The 20280-nt window shown below is 36.0% G+C and overlaps 1 protein-coding gene across 1 annotated transcript in view; it reads left to right on the top strand.

The window, feature by feature from the left end:
* The window catches only part of VWA8 (von Willebrand factor A domain containing 8), a 316757-nt gene that overhangs the window by 129533 nt on the left and 166944 nt on the right, over positions 1 to 20280 (top strand). The window contains exon 21 of the mRNA XM_069467672.1: positions 14434 to 14510. Coding sequence (XP_069323773.1) covers positions 14434 to 14510 — 77 coding nt within the window. The remainder of the gene's footprint in view (positions 1 to 14433; positions 14511 to 20280) is intronic.

Here is a 20280-nt window from a genome sequence, read left to right as displayed (position 1 = left end):
ATTTACATGTATTTTAATAGAATGACTGTCTTCCCAATTTGTCTTTATGTTCCTCGAGGGCAGGGACCATGTTTCTCTTGTTCATCTCTGTTCTGGGTTCCTAGCATGGTACCTGCTGTACAGTATTTATTCCATATATGTTTATGGAAGGAACAGATATATATTTTATACTTAGAGGGTTCTGATAATTTTTCTCAATTGAATTATTAGACCCACAGCAAACAGCACATTTGGTTTTTTAAATTGGCCTTAAATTAAAGGTAACAAGGTTTCCAAAGAAGTTTGGTCTCTATTTTTCTTCTTTTTTGGTACTTACAAAAACAATACATATACTTTATATATTTAGCCATTCAATCTTATTTTAAAGTGTTCATTTTTTTTTTAATGGGCCAGTTGAGTGGTTTACTGATTATGTGCATAGGCTTGGAAGTTAGCTGACTAGAGGTACAACTCTTTTCCATATGGCTGTGTGTCTTTGTGCAAATTGCTTATCTTACTAAGACTCATATATCTAATCTGGGAATGAAAATAATGAGTGCTCTTTTTGGCCAAGGTAAGGATGACATGAGATAACACATGGAAAATACTTCACACAATACTCAATTCTGCCAGTTAAAAATAAATTTGTATATCACTGCATAGTTTAAAAAGTACTTTAATATTCTCTTGTTTCATTTTTTCTAAACAAGAATTAAAAGTAGAACAATAAATGTTTCGTGGCCCTTTTTTTCCCACAATTTGAAAAGTCTTACTTACTTTTCTTTCTGAGAAATCATTTTTCCTGATGAGACTATATACCAGAGTGGGAGGATAAAGATTAGTTAACAGTCAGTATTTGGTCTTTGAAAATGAAACCCAGGATGTCAAGTTCTTGTCTCACTTTGAAAAACAATGAGTCTGTGGACATTTAAGTCTTATATAGCCCATAGTGCTTCATGAACTTTTTATAAGTGCTTCACAAACTTTTTATAAGTTAAACTCTGGCACACACAATGTGTCCTTTTCAGAACTTCTGCCATCACCTGAATGGCATCTCAGCCGCAGCAGACCAGCATGGCAAAGAGAATAGATCACGATTAGGTAGAGCTCGGGCTTGAGGAATAAATTTTAGAGGAGTAGGCTTTCAAAAAGAAGGTTCCTAGAAGTCAAGATATGATAGATGTATCAGTGGTTTGGAAGTATTTCAGATGGTATCGATGCCCTAAGAGTTTGGTGGGTGGAATGCAGTGGGAGTTTCTTGGCAAAGGTAGTACTTAAAATTGAGCAGGTAATAGAGTCAGGGTTTCAGGAGGCTCTTCCAGGCTAAAAAGTTGAGATTAGAGCCTAGCCAGTACCCAGACAGGGAGCATATTCTAACGTCTGGAGGATTAGGGAGAGCTATGCGGAGTGAGGGGTGATGTGAAACAGAAACTTGCTTATGCTTTATGATAAATGAAGAAGAGGCTGTGAAAGTGTTTTGAAATTATTCTGTAGTGCTATATAAACGTTAGTGTTGTGAAATCTAATATGCTACCTCTCATCTGTTTCCAGTCCCAAAGAAGGGACCCAAGGGCTAGGCAACGGGGTGACTGGGGTGGGGGGGAAGCAGCTACGGCTCTGTAGGTACTTGGTCGCATCTGGTGGGGATGGGCAACCCCACTGATGTGCAAACCTGTCTCAGCTGGTTCGGGAGCCAGCTGGGTAGATCCTGCAAGTTGAGGATCCTCAGGAGCAGCAAGGCAGGGCCATGGGGTTGTACGAACTTCTATCAGTCCTTTCACAAACTCTATCTCTGGTCGGCGGATCACCTCTACTCTGCCAGCCGCCACTTTGGAGAAAGAAGAGTTGACAAAGGAAGATTGTATTCAGTATAATTGGCTACATTTAGCTGGCCTTTTTCATATCAGAAGAGTTGTCTGTTTTTTCATTATGAACCCTCTAAGACCATCAGTGTCATATCATAGTACCAACATTGAAGGAACGCTTAGATTTTGTAAGTAAATTCTGCTACCTGTGTTCATTAAATCATCTAGTGAAAAAGTCATAACTATCTTAGACTGTCATGTCGTGGCCCACTGTGCTTTCAGTCTCATTCCTCCCCTCAAACTCTTGTCCTCAGGTAAATTAAACTGTTTCCTAAACATACCGTCTTCCCAGTGTTATATCCCAGCCTCTCATCTTTGCCAGCACACTTGAACTCTTGTTTCCCCTATTCTTTGCCTGTCTGAATCCCTTCAAGTTCACAGTGACAGTGTGGTATATGGAGAGGAAGTAAGCTGGGAATCCAAAGACTACATTCTTGTCCAGGTTTTTTAACTTTCTATGTGATATTGAGTAAATTGCTATTCCTCCTATAAGGGGTTTTTTTTTCTTTCCTTTTTTTTATTTGTAAAATTATAAAATTGGAATGAGTATTTTCTAGGGTCCCTCTAGATGTATTATTCTCTAAGATGCTTCTCTAATAAAATATTCCCAAACACTGCAGCTTGAAGGTTTGACTCCACTCTCTGAACTGTGAGAGGTGGTCATTTATAGATTTCTTATGGACTTCTGTTAGACTTATTGGTCTGTCTGCCATCTCTATGAAAGAGCGAGCTCCTTGAGAAGAATTTTCTTTATTTTTGCATTCTGCCGGATGCCTTGCATGTGGTAGACATCCAACAAATATTTGCTGAATAAATTACTGGATTTTAGAGGACTATCTAAAATAAATTCCTAATGAGTAGCCAAAATGCTTTAGAAATAATTTGAATTTAAAATTCAGGCTTAGTTGGATTATTTTCAGGGGATTCTAAGACAAATTGACTGAATTTCTTCTGTGAGCTTGCAATTCTTTAATGAAGGAAACAAATGAATTAGATAGAATCTAGGGACTTCCCACTTATGAGTAAATAAATAGCCCAATCAACTAGATCTGGTGCCCCATGATAGGATCAGAGACTGGCAGCATTATCACTAAGACAGAATAATGAAAAGCTAATTATTTTTAATTATAATTAAGTGCTATTGGTATTTAGCTAATTGAGTTTACCAGGCCAAGAAGTGGAAATAAGACCAAGGTGGCTGGTTAAAACCTAAATAGAACTTTTTGAATACTTTGGCTAACTTCAATTTTTTTCAAACGTGTTTGCATAAATTTTAATGTCTGTGTTAAGATCTGAGCAAGATTGTATGGTTAGACTCCTGGCTGCTTCCATTTGGAGGAGGTGTGAGGTGGGTACAAAGCCACCTCTAGTATTTGTTGCCAAACTTGGTACTCTGCAGAGCTGTGCTTTGCTAAGAAGTGGTGTGAAGGGTGTGTGCTTGCTTTCTCTGTGCTCGCCTGAGTCCTGATGATCTACGAGAGTTCTTTTTTCAAGAATGTGTACTTTCCAAGTTCTAGTAACTCAGGTTCTTATTCAATAGCTTTGAAAATGACCTGCTTCATTGATCAATGGTATTTCATGCCTCTCAATATTTAATGCACCTTCTCACATTCACCCTTATTTCCATCTTGCGAAATAAGACAATTAAAAAAAGAAGAGACAGGCAAGTGAAAGGGCAGGTGGTAGGTAGAGTACCATGGACTCTCAGCTCTCCTAGGGTAGTGTTACTGATGTTTTCACACAAATGCAAAGTGACAGCCATCTGGGAAAATGTGTATTTGAATCATATGATTTATTTTGAAACTAAATGAACTACCATTTATAGCAATTGATCAGGCTCCTTCCTTTCTCTCTTTCTAAAACATTAAGTGATAACTACTCAAAAATAAAAAGTCAATTGGAAGTGAAGCTTCAGGGACTAAATATTGACAGAGAAGCCAATAGTGGATTGGTATAATTATACAATAAAATGTAATGAAAGCTTTTAATACAAACTGCCTGTAGATAGATACAGTCCACATAACCTTCTGTTTGCCATCTAGAAACTGGCTGAAGTCCATGAAAGAAATTTTTCAGCAATTGAAATTGTTTCTAGAGATATTTCAAAATACTGTTCTGTTACCAGTGGCAAATTTGACAATGAGGAAATGAAAAATAGGTGTTGATTTTGAGGTATCTCAAGATATATCATCTTTAAGACCAATCTCACCTTTTCCTTGGACATGATATTATCTTTCCTAAGAATCTGTGATATTAGACACAATTTCGCATCTGTTGGGAGGCTAAAAACAGTCCCATAAACACCATTTGTCATAGCAAAATAAAGTAAGTAGCCTATGTCTTATTTATAATAAAATTAATTTTTTTAATCCTTTATGTTTTCTGTGTGAGATTTTATGGCACAGCACATAGTCTTTCCAGTAAGTGAAGCAGAATTACTGCCTTTCAGCCAGATGGGATAGGCTGCCCTCAAATTATACACGTTTGGTGGTCACTTAAGTAAGATATAGTGCTGCATATTGCAGAACCACTTTAGTATGCTGTAACATGCATTATTTTCAACCTACTGTAATTATAACATTGTATGTACCTTTCGTGCAATTAGGAGCTTCATGCTGGTCTTTTTTGTTTGTTTGTTTTTAATCATAGCATGACTTTCTATTTAACAAAAAGAGAGATGGCTACTTATTTTCTAGCTAGTGATGCTTTTTCTATCCCAGCTGTAGCTTAAGAGTAAGCTTCCTGCCTTCCCCACCTCCCATATCTGTTTTGCTTTTGACTTGTTGAGTCATATTCCATTTGATATACAAAATATTTATTGTGAAAATTTGGCATTATAGAGTCAGCCTATAGGACCTCATTTCTTTTTGTTTAAAAAAAGTCCTTAAGAATAAATCTCTGTTTTTGTGTAAGAATACATGAGTTTTGAGAGACTATTGCATTTTATCAGATATTGGAAGGGAAAAATTTTTTAACAATGTGGTCTTCTAAAATGCTCAAGTGCCCTTACATAAGAATTATTTTTAAAATATGCATTGTTTTCTTTTTAGAAATGAAAATTTGATCATTTACATATCATGATATCTTGGTTTCTGATATTACAAAAAATTCAAAGCAAGTCATCAAAAGTTAATTTATATTTAATGAAGCACAATTAATAATTTATAATCATTTCTACATGAATATAGTCCAGTAAAATCATTTGCTAGGAGTTTGTCACTTTTTTGTTAAGCCAGCCTTTTGTGTCATTTTACCAAATAATAACAGTCTGGTAAAATTTTTATACTTAAGCTTTCCTGTGTTCCAGTCTATATTTTTTGCCCTTACCAAAATTCTAATGCATTATGTATTCCTTAGCAAATAAAAAGCCAGCACTCTGGCTGATTTTCATACAGGATGCCTTCTCTGTCCTTGACTTTCATGTTCTTCATGTTTTTACATTTCTGATTCTTTAGGTACTCATTTCAATTCCGCAGCAGTTTCTGATCTATCAGCAGTGAGGTAAATTTTAGAAAGAATCTCATAATTTTATTTTTCTGCTAAAAGATGGAAATGGCTCCACCTTGCCTCCCATATAAAATCCCCTTCGTAGGACAGTACTCAAAACCACCCAATATCTGGCTCCAAACTCTTTTTATAGTTCTAGTTCTTTCAAAGTATAGTTTCTCACCCTTCCTAAGTTCAACATCCCCTTCCCCTCCACAGCCATTTTTCTTGTTTGCTTCCTATAGTGCCTCTTCCCCTCATCTTTGCCTGTAAAGATCCTGCTGATTTTCAAAAACTCAGATGTCTTTTCCTCTGTGAAGCCTTTGTTAGTTTCTCCCAAATGGAAATCATCTTGTTTTCTTCTGGAGTTTTATAGTATTTTCTCACTATGTTGGTTCAGTTTTCTTTTGAAATTATTGTGATCTGTATTTGATTTCATCTATAATTGGTTATAAGTTTCTTGTGAGCAAGGATTAAAATGGTAATATTTGTATGTTTTCACAATTTCCAGTGTACTTTATATCATCTCATTTACTTCTGTAACAGCCCTTTGAGGTGAAAATTTTTATTTACCACCTTTTACAAATAAGCAAATCAGTTCAAAAAAGTTAAAATATGTGTTCAAGATCACGTAGCTAGTTAATGGCAGAGTTAGGAGTTTGATCTCCAAAGCTCATGCTTTTTTCACTTTACCACATGAATTCCTATACTATTCATAGTAGTAGTAACAATAATAAAATAATTAACTTTTGTTGAGTGTTTATAGTAGGCTAGAGACTATGCCTTACATACAGACTAAAGGACATTTAAAATTTTTCTATTAAGGAAAACTTTTCATATATTCTAGAAAAAGCAGAGTATGTAATACACTCCCTGTCCCCATCACCCAGCGTCAATGATTAACGCGTTTTGTACATTCATGTTTTATCTATTCCCCTAACATTTTTTATGTCATTTTTTAATACATATTCTTTTGTATATCATTTTTCTTATGGGTAGCTCAGCATTTATCTCTAATATAACCACAATTTTATTGTTACAACTAACAAATTAACAATGATCCCTTAATATGATCTGATAGACTTTATATTTTCAGTTTTTCTCAATTGTCTCAAAAGTGTTATTTTACATTTGATTTGTTCCAAGTAGCATCCAAAGCCTGATCACTGAATTTAGTTGATATGCCTACCAAGTCTCTTTGAAAGAGTAAAGACTTACTCTTTTGTTATCTTTATCCCAAGAGGTATTGACCCGTTTTCATGAATATAAACATTTTATTCAGAATTATACCACTATTGATGAACTTCCATTGAAGAAATATTTTTTAGAATAAACTTCATTAAGCAAATTTAATTTCTTGATTAATTTACATAATGAAATTAAACCGTATCCATTTCTTCCAGGCTAGAAATAACTACATTCTTTTTAGACTTTTCATAGCATTTGATTTTTTTTCACTCTTTTATGCACTGTGAAAATCAATAAATATATATTTAATGCCAACTAAGTAGGACTCTATGAACGTTGTTACTGTACAATTCTTTGTATCTCATTCCATCTATTAATTATAAGCTTATTGTGATCATGGATTTCATTTTTCTCCTGGTAGAGATTTAGTAAATGTTTGTTGAATTATTTAATATTGAGATACTGTGAATATTTTATTGCCAAAATTAAAGAATGTGTGAATTTTACTAATTAATAATTTGAACTAAGCCCTGGCAGATTGCTACCAGAGCACCATCAGAAATATACCATGTTGCTATGACAGCATGATTGTCTAATATCTGTAGAGGTACTGAACAGTTTGTCCAGTAATTTTCTTGCCTGTGTCCCCATCTGGTAGTGGCAGCAGGGAATTTGATAACTAAATGTACTGTGTTCCTAGTATCTCCAGTGGCCTACGGATCCGAAGGCTATGAAATATTTGTTTCGTCAAATACAGTGACTCTCATCTTTATTTTAAATTATTTCTTGTCCCTTCTCAAACCCCCTGGTTAATGGAGTTGCATGAATTACAACCTGCAAATTCTTTGCAATTCTGTCACATTCTCTCCACCAATCTTTTCTGTCTGTCCAGTTTCTTCGTGAATATTCTTCTGACATTTATTTTGAATCTGTACTTTGTTCTTGCAGACACATTGATTTTTTCCTCCTGTAATATTTGTCGTGACTACTCTGGTTGTACCTAATGGCTGACCACACTACCCAAAAGTATATCTTTGCCATTTATAGCAACACAGCATTTCAAAGGGAAATTACAGGGATGTAGATTTTATTATTCCTGTGTGTGAAGGAGGATATGACTTTGACAGGAAGCTTTGTAAGTTAGTGTGTTTTAGAGCTATGCAAACAAGTAGTGTAATTAAAATGTATGTTTTCTCATCTGACTTTCTGGGTGCTATCTGTTGGCTCTGTTATATGGAACCCATTTGTATGAATGTTTAGGATTATTTGCTATTCAATTTTAATAATAGTTTTTCTGATTATACAAGTAATATGTATTCATTGAGAGAATTTGGGGAATAAGAAATTTTCAGTAGTCTTATAGCAGCAATCTCTTATTTTGTTACAGGATTAAAGAATACTTTTATAAGATAGAGTTTAGAGGTTAGCTTGTCTAGGCCCTCTCTATAAAAATAAGCAAATCTATTTGGCTCAAATAGGAGCAAAAATTGCCATGGCTGAACATTGGAAGTGGCACTCACTTGGTGTCCATTTAAAGAATTACTGCAAAAGAACTACAGTGAGCTACAATCACACCACTGCACTCTAGCTTGGACAACAGAGTAGGACACTGTCTCAAAAAACAAAACAAAACAAATTACTGTAGAAGAGAAGATCTGGATTGGCTTTCTCACTGTTCTCCCTCCGGAACCTTAGATACCACACAGGGAGTTCCTAGACACATGTTCTAGGCAACTTTATAACCTTGGACTGGCTGATCTTTGGCTCCATGACATCAAGACATAAACTTTCATGCAAATCAGTTCAGGGAGGCTACCTCCTGACATTCTGTTTTACAACATGATGAAATAGAAAATGCAGCCCAATCTTGAGTCAGAATGGATTTGTCTTCAACATCCCATTGTATGCAAGGTTCTTAACTTCTTAGAACTTAAGTTTGCCTCTCTCCAAAACAGGTACATTACCTCCCACTCATAGGGCTGGCATGAGGATTCCAGTGATTATGCACTGTAGGGATATTTATGCATGTGCCAGAGGGCTCCATACATGGTGATTTCCTCCTTATTTGCACAAAGGGAGCAGAAGGTTCTTGGAAGAGGTTTCTGCCTCCTTTAGCAAGAGTGATTCACATAACTTCCTTTTCTTCTTTTCCTCTCTTTTCCTGAAATTTTAACAGTTATTATCTGTAGGTCATCTGCTAGTCATTGGTGATGGAGACCTGAATAGGGGGATGATCTGGCCTCAAAGGAGTGTCTACTTGCCAAGCCACCTGGCACATTACTAAAGTATACTGTGGTGAGAGAGAGTGGTTCAGGAACCCAAAGGAGAGAAAACCATGGAGCTGGCAGACAAAGTGTAGGAGAACCTTTCCTTCAGAAATCTGGGCAGGGAGTGGAAGATAACAGATAGATGGGGAAGGATGGGCTACTGGAGTTAGAAGAAACCCCAAGAGCAAAGATGTGGAGCTGAGAAGGTCATTATTCTGGAGATAGTGGCTGCTAGGAACTTGTTTGAGAGAGATTCGCAGAGGGCTGACATAGCAAGCTCACGAGTTTATCTGCTACTGCTGGGATCCTCTAAGGCCTGTTACTGACCCTTCAGCATTTAAGTACCAACAATTCAGTCCAAATCCCATTCCCAAGCTAATTTACTCTTTGCCTGTTTTCCATTCCTTTACCATCCTTTTCTCCTACTCTATTTCTTTCTCCTTCTCCCCCCAACCCCTTTTTTCCCCATCAAGCATGGATAGACTTTCGTAAGTTCTATATTTTTTGTTGTCCAGGAGGAAAAGCCCAGAAGCTCCTTTTCTATAAAGGATTTTACTGCCAATCTCTCTGAAGAAACAGAGTAATTAAAATAATATATCTGGAGATGTTATAAGAGCCCCAGAATCCTTCAAAGTTCTTACAGTCATGGTCCCTGAGCATTTCTCTTACAGGAACTGGAAACGTATTTAATTCCCATCCTCAGTTTGATTCCTGTCTGTGGGGTGTAAGTCTCTACTTCTCCTAACCCTGGAGTTAAAAGGCCTTCTGACTCTTGCTTCCATGAGGGTCCTTCTGACGCAAGGGGTGTCACAATGAAGGGAGAAAAGCCCCCTGAGCTTGCCAAGTGGGTTCTTAGCCTTGCATGAGAAAGAAATTGAGAGTGAGCCAACTAGCTACAGGAAAGCTTTATTGAGACAGAGACAGACAACGGATCCTACTCCACAGACAGAGCAGGAGTCCTCTCCCGAGCAGGAGTTACCTTATGGGGTAATGGTAATGTTTTTACATGTTCAGAAAACCCATGTGTGACCAACATTGTCTCGTAGTCAGGCCATAAAGGTTAATCATAAACTGCTGTCACAGAAAGGTAAGCACAGTTTGTAAGGCACCCGGCTTAGTAATTCATCCATCCTCGGGTGGGCCCGGGCCGGTAACTTGCTGGCAACTTCCTTGTCCGGGGTGGTTAGGGTTTGGTGTCGGTCAAAATGGCTGCACTCAGGCTCTCTCAACCTTCCTTTTCTGCCTTATCCCTTCATTACTTCTTTCCAGTCCATTGTCATGAAGAACACAATGAGACAGAACAGTAATGATAAAAGTAAGCATCAGTCTCATGAGATAATTTGTATTTTTTAGGATCTCTGATTCCACAGGCTGCTTCTCCCTTTTTAAATTTTCACTATTACCCTCAAAAGGAGTTAATGGTGTAAAAATGTATCATTTTATATTAATTTATATTAAAGGATACAAATTATCCTTTATACAGAATAATTATAGTGAGTAAAGACAAATATGCACAGGAACAAAATGAAAATGTTAACAGATTTTTTTTTTTAGCAGGTGCACATTGGGTGATGTTTTGTTTTCTCAATTTCCCAGTGAGAAAAATGAGTGTGTATAACCTTTAAAATGGAAAAATAAGACACTATTTATGTATTTATTCAATTAAGATAATCCTGAGGATTTTCTGTTCTAGGCAAAAACTCTAATTAGAAGGAACAAGTCACAATAACTGTTTCATTTTACTCAGGATATTTACAGAAATTCTTTCCTAGATTATGCTTTCAGCATTTCCTCGAAGGAATTATCAGAGCTTCTTAAATGAAGTAGGAAGCGACCTAATGAGATCTCTGTTTTAGAAAAATAATTAAACAAATTGTGGATTGTCCTGTTATGAGTCTGGAGGTGGGAAACAAACTTGAACCCTTTCCAGGAGTCTGGAGAGGAGGATGAGCTGCCCTTGAGCTGAGATAGTGCATTGGAGAGGAAAGAGCAGATATGAGAAGCAGGCACTTCGAAGTAAACATACCCAAAATTAAACTTTTTGTAACTAGACTTCCCTCTCCCAGCCAGCAAATCCACTTCTCCTCCCCTTTTCTTCTTCAGTCCACCACCCTGTTGCTCAAGACAAAACTTGGACTTCTTCTACCCATCACCAAGTCCTGTTAGTCCTTTTTCCTAAGTATCTCTTAAATCCATCCATTTTTCTCTACCCCTTAGTTTAGGCTGTCATCACCTCCTGCTTGAAAATTTTAAAGGAGTTTCCAAACAGTTTTCCTTTGCTTTCTATTTTACTCTCTGCCAGATCAGAGTGATTTGCCAAAACTGAAAATCTGATCCTATTACTCCATTGCTTCAGTGGCTTTTTGGTGCCCTTAGGAAGCAGTCCAAACTCTTCTAAATGGCTTCCAAGGCTTTGTCAGAGCTAGTCCCCACCTTCCTTCTTTCTAGCCTTGTTTCTTATCACGCCCTTCCTCACTCCTCTCTAGCCTGTGACATCTCACAGACCTATCTAGCTCTCCAGCTCACTGTTACCCACAAGTCTTGACCCATACTATTCTGTGTACCTGGCACACTCCCCTTTCTCTTCTTTTCCTGTACCTCTTTAATTCCTTGACATCTCAATTTAAACATAACTCTGGGATGGGCCTTTCTGAGCCCTTAGGTTGAATCTTCAAGCATCTTGGAGCCCCATATGATAACACTGTATCTATCATATTAATATTTGCTTAACTGTCTGTGTTCCACACTAAACTCTAAGCCGTGACTGTGGCCAGGGACTGTAGGTTTTTATTTACCATTGTATCCAGTTCAGCTAGTACAGTGCGGTAACATTATGTATTCAAATAGTTGATGAATTAGACAAGGAAGTGGGGAAGGAAGGGAGTAAAGGAAGGAAGAGAAAGAGAGGAGAGAAGGAAAATCAAGCAATGGGAGGAAAGGAAAAACACTGAAAGTTTTGCAGGTAGGGACTGCAAAGATCCTAGTGACATTATGAATGACGTCAGGGAAAAAAATGGAGGAGTCAAAAATATTCTAAGATTCTTTCGCTGACCAGCTGGGTACATGGCAATACTGTTATTTGGGTTAAAAAGAAAGAAGAGTAGGTTTGGGTGGAAGCATAATGAGTTCAGTGTGAACATCTGGTACAGAAATTCAGTCGACAGTTAGGGATGGGGATATTAAATGGAGCTTAAGAAAGAAGTGAGAGCCGTATGTGATCACTGAGGTCATGGGAGTGGGTGAGATTTCCCAGAGAGAGTATATGGAGCAAGAAGACAGCTGAGGTTGGCTTTTTGGAGACTCTGACATTTAAAGAGATACAGTAAAAGAGCTCCTTAGTGGCTGCTGGGACTCCACTTCTCATTCTACGTTTATGGGACTTGTAAGCAGCCCCATCACTCCTAAACAGTGCACTCCTCAGGAAGAATTTGAAAAGGCACAGCTGATTCAATAACTGTAGAGGTGGACGGGGGGGGGGGAGGAACTCCCTGATTATAGCTTTTCATGGCTTATTTCTTTCAGGAAATCCTTTGTATTTCCAACATTATGATGCATTTATGATGTTTGCTTTTCTCTAGGAACACTGAATTTAACAGAGCTGAAAGATTAACACATATTTTAACTCATCTGAATTTATTTAAAATTTTATGTTTATTGCAGCATTTAAAGCTTATGTACCTGTTCTAATTTACATACAAATGTGCAAATGTAATTTTCCTTCTTTGTGCATCTAGTGAGGCTTATAACCATTTTGGGTGAAATCCAGTGGGATACTGAAAAGATTCCTAAAGGATGAAATGATCCATTGTTCTTACTAGTGAATTTGTCTATTTGACATTGAGATCTAACAACCTTGAATCAGAATTTTCTAGGTGAAATAAGTTGGATCATTTGTAAAACTTGCCCAGCTTTTATAATTCCATAACTCATCACAGATTCCATTATTCAGCATCTTTATTAATGTGGACACTGTTTGTATTTTACCAAAAGTTGCATCCCTTTTCCAGTACTTCCCAAACTCCCTGTATTCATTCATTCATTTGACAAATGTTGATTGAATGCATTCTTTGTGTCAGACACTGTGCTGGGCTCTGTGGAATATAGTGATAAACAAAATGGCTATAGTCCCTGCCCTCCGTGGCACTCAATAAGTAGACATTCACTTGATTTGAATTTTTATCCTTGGTGCTTGTAGAATGCTTTTCTTTACGAGATATTTGAGCATGTAGTAAAAAATATCAGTAATGTCTGCTTAACTGGGCTTCTGCTATTGCTGTTGTGCTCTATGCACTGCCCTAATCTGCCTAATTATTTCTTTAGGATGAATCCTAGAAGTGGTGAAAGAGATAATTTAAGGCCCAGATTACCAAAATCAATTTCAAACTGAAAGAAACGTATAATGCAGGGGCCAACAGCGTGAGCATCAGAATCACACAGACCTGAATTTGAGTCCTGGTTCCACTAGCTGTGTGATTGTGTACACATTGCTTAACTTCTCTGAGCATTGGAGTATTGATTTGTGAGGTTAGAATAATCACAGCACCTACCTGATGGGACTGTTGTGATGATTAAATGAAATAACACATGAATGTACTTAGCATAGAGCCTGGCACAGTCCAGGTTGAGTTTCCCTGATCCAAAATGCTTGGGACCACAAGTGTTTTGAATTTCAGATATTTTCAGATTTTGGAATATTTGGATATACATACCAGTTGAGCATCCCTAATCTGAGCATTTCCATTTAGCATGACCTTTGAGCATCATGTCAGCACTCAGAAAGATTCAGAATTTGGAGCATTTTAGGTTTCTGATTTTCAGATTAGGGTTGCTCAACTTGTGTAAGAAATCAATAACAGTTATTTTTGCTGTCACATGTGATATAGAACTCAGCTTTTTAACCACTGCTACTCTTCTCACACTTCTCACACTCCTACTCTTCTACTTGTTAAAAGATTTACACCCCATTAATTATATTCCACCTCTAAGTGAAATCTTTAATATAGGGAAATAGCTTGGGGGTGGATTCCATTTTTAACAGTCTGTCTTCTACATAAAGGGTAGCAACTCTCAGTATCAGTAAGTGGTAAGGAAATGAGGGCTTTTCTAGGAAGAGCACACATACTTGAGTTTTATTAATATACCTTGGTTATAATTTTAGGTTTCCAGGGTTTTAAAGGACTGGAAAGTGGGATAAAAGGAGAAGAAATGAATGTTTTATTACAGCAGAAAAAGTGCAGTATTATATTTATTTTCTAGTAACTGAAAATCATACCTCTGAGGACATGATTAGAAAAATCATTGTTTTATACTCACTTGATCATATTTGATGGCATTCTTCGAATCTGAAACAATCTTCAGCTATAATGCCTAGACTTTAGTGTAAAATTATAGAACAAAAAAATCAAAATGTAGGAGGCTAATTTATGGATTTCCTTTTAAATAAGAATAACTTAGAAGTAGTATGTTTAGAGGTACAATTTTTCAAAAACCTTTGTGTCATAGGAGATACACTGTATATGTTTGCCAGTTTGGTTTTCATGGACAATAAACTAAAATAGTATGACTTTGAGAAATGGGAAAATTCTTCTGGTTTGGCTTAAACTTACCTCCAAACAAAAGCCTCTTTTTATTTGTCTGTGTAATTACAGGGTGTAGGAAAAAACAAGATTGTTGACAGATTCCTTCACCTGCTCAACAGACCCCGAGAATATATCCAACTGCATAGGTAAGAGTATTAGACCCACAATCTCTTAGAATTTGCTTTAATCATTTCTTTTTCTCCTAGTACAATTTAAAAATATTTTCTTAAAGGCTCATTTTATAAACCAGTTTCATTTCTGTTCTTCCTTCTTTTATCCCTTCTCTCCTTAAAAGGTTATAAAATGAAGCAAAATTTATTTTTAAAGTGACTAATGCTTTATAAACATGAATTAATATTTTGTAGACAGAGAGTGACGAACGTTACATTCTAGGAGCAGATCTCATCAACATAAAGGCTCTTAAGTTAAAAGAAAAACATGTAGAAACTAAGCCCATTTTCTAACAATAGCTTGCAAGGAGAAACAAACTATATGAATCTCAGGTGTGAGATGAGGAACCCAGAAATATGGAAGAAGTATGTTATTAGTTGTCTACTTGCTTTCCTTAAAACACTTTGTACATTATTTAGTTTTGTGTGGTCAGAATGCTGGTTCAGCAATAGCTTTTAATCAAATAGATGTTCTCAACATGGATTGTTTTTAGCTTATCAGTGAAACTGTTCCAATTTTTAAATAATAAAATATTAGCATAAGCAACAGATCCACCAAAAACAAAAGAGAAAGAGAGACAGAGATTTAAGTCAAGAAATATATCCAGCAATGAGCAACTTAAACTAGCTTAGATTGTTATTGTTTTAAAACCAGGAGATAAAAAAATATTGTGTAGTTGAAAGAACATTGAATTGAGTTGCAAGAAATAGTTTCTGACTTGGGTCCTTTCACTAAATGATTATTAGTTCTTGAGAGAGAATTATAGAAGAATGGAAGGTAGAGTTCGTAGGTCAAAAGAGAAAGAGAGGCCGGGCGTGGTGGCTCACGCCTGTAATCCTAGCACTCTGGGAGGCCGAGGTGGGCGGATCGTTTGAGCTCAGGAGTTCGAGACCAGCCTGAGCAAGAGCGAGACCCCATCTCTACTAAAAATAGAAAGAAATTATATGGACAGCTAAAAATATATATATATAAAAAAAAAATTAGCCGGGCATGGTGGCGCATGCCTGTAGTCCCAGCTACTAGGGAGGCTGAGACAGGAGGATCGCTTGAGTTCAGGAGTTTGAGGTTGCTGTGAGCTAGGCTGACGCCACGGCACTCACTCTAGCCTGGGCAACAGAGTGAGACTCTGTCTCAAAAAAAAAAAAAAAAAAAAAGAGAAAGAGAAAAAGATCAAAGGAAAGCTGAGATATGGTCAAAAACTCCCTTTTGGGATTTATACCCCTGACTGTGACAGAATAATGGTACCAGATTAGCCCTACCGCAGTAAAGAACTATAAAAACTGGACAGAATTTACAAACACTGGAAAAAGAAAAGCTACCAGGGATCTGTGAGCTGAACAACCACCAGAGTTCCTACATGGTTAAGAACCTTCGTTAAACACCCCTGGTATTTAGAAGATACCCTCTAAAGTCTACACTTTAGAAGTAGGACTATTCCTAAAATAACAGCTGCTCTATACCTGCCCTTACAGAGTTTAAAAATAAGCCTTGAACAAGAAGGATGCTTGCTATATAACATTGTTTTGGAAGATCTTTCTCATACAGAATGGCTTTACAAATAAAAAGGAGTGGATGTTTGGGGAGTCGGGGAGGAATGCCTTGAGAAGATCAAGGTGATTCAAAAGTAAATTGCTGTGTACCTGAACAAAACTTAACACTCAACTAAGGAAGACTGCAAAATCCAAACATTCAACAACATAGAATTCATAATGTCAAGCATTCAATAGAAAATTACTAGACATAAAAAGAAACAGGAAAATTGGTCAATAAAAATAGACACAAAAATGACAGATGATAAAAATAGCAGGCAAGTACTAAAAAAGTTGCCATAAATATATTCAAGCATTCAAAGAGGAAATAATGAACAAAATGAGGGGCTAATTAAGAATTCTTAGTAGAGAAATGACAACCCTAAAAAAGCAGTTTGACATACAAGCAATGTAGTCTCGAAAGAGAGGAGGAAAAAAGGGACAAACCAATATTTGAAGAGATAATAGTGGGAAAAGTTTCAAATTTCATGAAAAACATAAAGTTACCAATCTAAGAAGCTCAATGAACCTCAAGCAGGGTGAACAGAAAACCACAACACAGCACATCATAATCAAATTGCTGAAAATGAAGAGAAAATCTTTAAAACTGCCAGAGAAAAACGACATATTATCTACAGGGGAACAGTGATAAAAATGACTGAGAAAGAATGAAGTTGAGAGTCCCTTTGTATTATAGCAGCAGTTTCTCCATTCCTTTATTTTGAACAACAAAGTATTTTTTCAGAAAGATATATTAGGCTGAACTGCCTCAGTCAATTCTGATTTTACTTTATGGTTAACACAATCAGGAAAAAAAAGAGGCAAAGAAATATAACAGGTATTTAGTAATCTTGGGTGTATGGTACCACCATAATCATTACAAATAGGCCTTTTACTTATGGATTTATTAACTTTATTAGCTATGAGAAGTTTTGATAAATGTTGTTTTTCTAGGACTTACTCCTTCTAATTATTGGTGTAAAATTGGTTAGAATATCATCTTATGACATTTTAATGTCTGTAGGCTCAGTAATAGTATCCCCATTTTTATTCCTGATATTGGCCATTTGTCTTCTCAATCAGCTCTGCCAGTGGGTTGACAATACTATTGGTCTGTTCAAAGAACCAACTTTTGGCATTGTTGAAACTCCCTTTTATGTTTCTTTTCTATTTCAATAATTTCTGGTTTTATTTTTATTATACCCTTTCTTTTGATTTCTTTGGATTTCATGTGCTATCTTTTAAACTTTTGATGTGAATGCTTAAATCATTACTTTTCAATCATTTAGTTTATGATATATATGCGTTTGAGGCTATGTTTGAGTCTGTCTTTGGGTCTCAGTTCTTTCATCTCTGAGTAAGGAGAACAGACAGGGTCATTAATATCTCTTTTGGCTCTACATTCAAATATTTTTGACTAAGAAGAAGAAGATGGTATTCAAGGTGCTTTTAAAAGTTTAGAGGTTTAGAGATACCATTCCTTACTTCCTGCCTAAAATGTCTTTAAAACCAACCTTTTGTCACAAAACAACAAATGATTCATAAATGGTAAAGAGTTTTGTGCTGCTAATGTATATTCTGTGGTAATTCTGACGTTTGCTATATAAAAATGTAGGTATGTTATCTATGAAAAAATTTTCTGAATTCAAAATATAATAAAAATTTCAAAGCCAAATATTTATATTTGTATAGTACCCATTGCTATATTGATTAATATTATAAATAAAATTATATCCATTTTAATAGAGGCCCTATTTCTATTTGACAATATTAGATACTTATTATATAAAATTGGAAGTAAAAAGTCTCCATTTCTGTTTAAAATATACAATATTAAAGAATTGACACTGATGAGACTGACAGTCCCACTAATTTCAATGCAGTGAATTTTTCCTTTATTAAATACAGCATTAGGGCTACATTTGCCATAAAGTTTAAGCTCATAAAGTAGCTTTAAGAGAAACATATGTTTTAAGGACCTAAAAATAGCAGTCTGAAAAATGTTTAGGACATCTCTGATCTATGGATGAGCCACTTAAGATCTTTACTTTGTTTATTTTAGATTCCTTTTAATGGATTTGTGATGTTACTATCTAAATAATCAGTCACACTCAATTTAGTTTATGGATATCATTTGAACAGAATTAGTTACAAGAGGCATTCAAAACATAATCTTGATAAGTAAAACTGTCACCAAACATACTTGAATAAAACATACAACTAGTGTACTTTTAAGTATAGCCATCTTATGTTTTGATTATCAGATTTCATAAAACAAGCTGAGCAATGTATATCAATATGTTGTCTTAAAGGTATGAACTTAGGTAATTTAAAAGATTAATGGATATAATGGATATAATTACTTTGATGTTATACATTTCAAACCAAAGAGAATATATGGCTCACATTTGTGAAGTGCATTCATTTGCTTGCTTTTCTACAATGTTATATTAATTTGACATTAAAGAGGACACTTGAGTATGTTAACTTTTGTAGCTATATTTTGTCCTTGGATAAAACTACATGTCTGTATAAAATCAGAATTGTCTTAGGGTTCTGAAATACTTATGTTGCCAGATTTGTTTTTTTTGTTTTTTTTTTCCATTTGCTATCCTTCATGTATGGGGATGACAGCAGAGGTTCAGTCATTAGCATGACCTATGCTCTTGGTTACCCATTATAAATATAGAGTTCCCAGGTCTCCTCTTTCTCTTTCAGTGGGATTTTCTTCATGTATGCTCTGCTTAGTCCAGACTGGATCATTCAGTGTTCTAGTACTCACAGTTTTGGACTTGTATCCATGTGTGTCTTTATTCCTCCATCTAAAGTGCACCCCATTTTCCCCCAGTCGTTCAAGGTTCGGTCCATTGTTACTTCTATGTGGAACCTTTCCTGATTTTTCACTCTGTGTATAACTGTTCCCTCCTTTGAAACTCCATGAGACTGAACTTGTACCATTGTGATAGAAAGAGATGGATTTTAGAGATCAAACACTTGTCATCACTATTGTGTGGCCCTGAACTCCTTGGGGGTCTTCATTTCCTTACCTATCAAACTGAAATAACAATATTAGTACCTTTCATGGTTACGAAGATTAAATGAGAGAATATGTACAATGAACTCACTCCAGTGTCTGGCACTTTTGGACACCTAAACATTTAGGCAAACTAATAAGTAATTAGTTTCTTGCCACATACCCTACTTTCTTATCTAACTTTGATTTGTGTTATTGTAATTTCTATATCTTATTTCCATCTCCTCTCCTTTCTCCAGTCATGCCTCTCGAACTAAATAGGGAACTTTTGAGGGCAGGAGTCTGGTTTATTCATTATGTGTTAATTCATTCATCTAGTATATAGTTATTAAACTCTTTTTGTTTGCCAGTGGCTGTTTTAGGCACTGGATGACATGTAGATTATGACATTGATCTTGACCTAAAGGACCTTGGTTATCAGCAGTAAAACTATACCAACATTTATAACACAGTTATTGTATATAACCTATGAAAAAGGCATGTACAGGTGTGTGGGAGCCTTGAAGAGGGGTATGACTTGAATCACAGAAAACACTAGGGAGTGATTAGTGATAATCCAGATAAAGTTGTTGAGATTGAACAAGCATATTGGCAATGAGAATGGAAAGAAGGGACATGTTGAAATAGGTTTAAAGGCTAATTTTAGAATCCTTGATAACTATGTGGAACGTGAAGAGAAAAGAGAAGTTGAGAGTAACTCTCTTATGTATGGTCCACCGATCATAAGGCAGGTAGTTCATGTGGTTCTCAATACACAGTGGATGCCCAATAAGTATTTGTAGAAATGACTTGATGTTTGCTAATTTCATCTGGACCTTCTAGCTCAAGCTCCTCTATGATCAGCCACCCCTTCCTAGAGGCACTGATGCTTGCTTTCAAATTGAGTAAGGTCCATATATATGAGAACTTTGACTGTGTTAAGTGCTTTAACCAGCCGAGGTAGTTAAAATATAGCAATGTGGATGGTTATTTTAAAAACACTTGCTTTTCCTCTCTCATATTTTTATATATTTTTTTCTTTGTGAAACCAAATGTATTGGCATTTAGCAAATTCAGTAAAAACTCTACTATTGGCCCTCTTAAAATCAAATATCCTAGAGTGAATGATGACATGCTTTACAAAGCACAGCCTAATTCAAAATATGAGGCTTTCCTCAGGCTGAAGAAAACTGAATGTGACAG

This window comes from Eulemur rufifrons, chromosome 4 (assembly GCF_041146395.1).
Source record: "Eulemur rufifrons isolate Redbay chromosome 4, OSU_ERuf_1, whole genome shotgun sequence".
NCBI lineage: Eukaryota > Metazoa > Chordata > Mammalia > Primates > Lemuridae > Eulemur > Eulemur rufifrons.
This window is presented reverse-complemented; position numbering and strand designations above follow the sequence as displayed.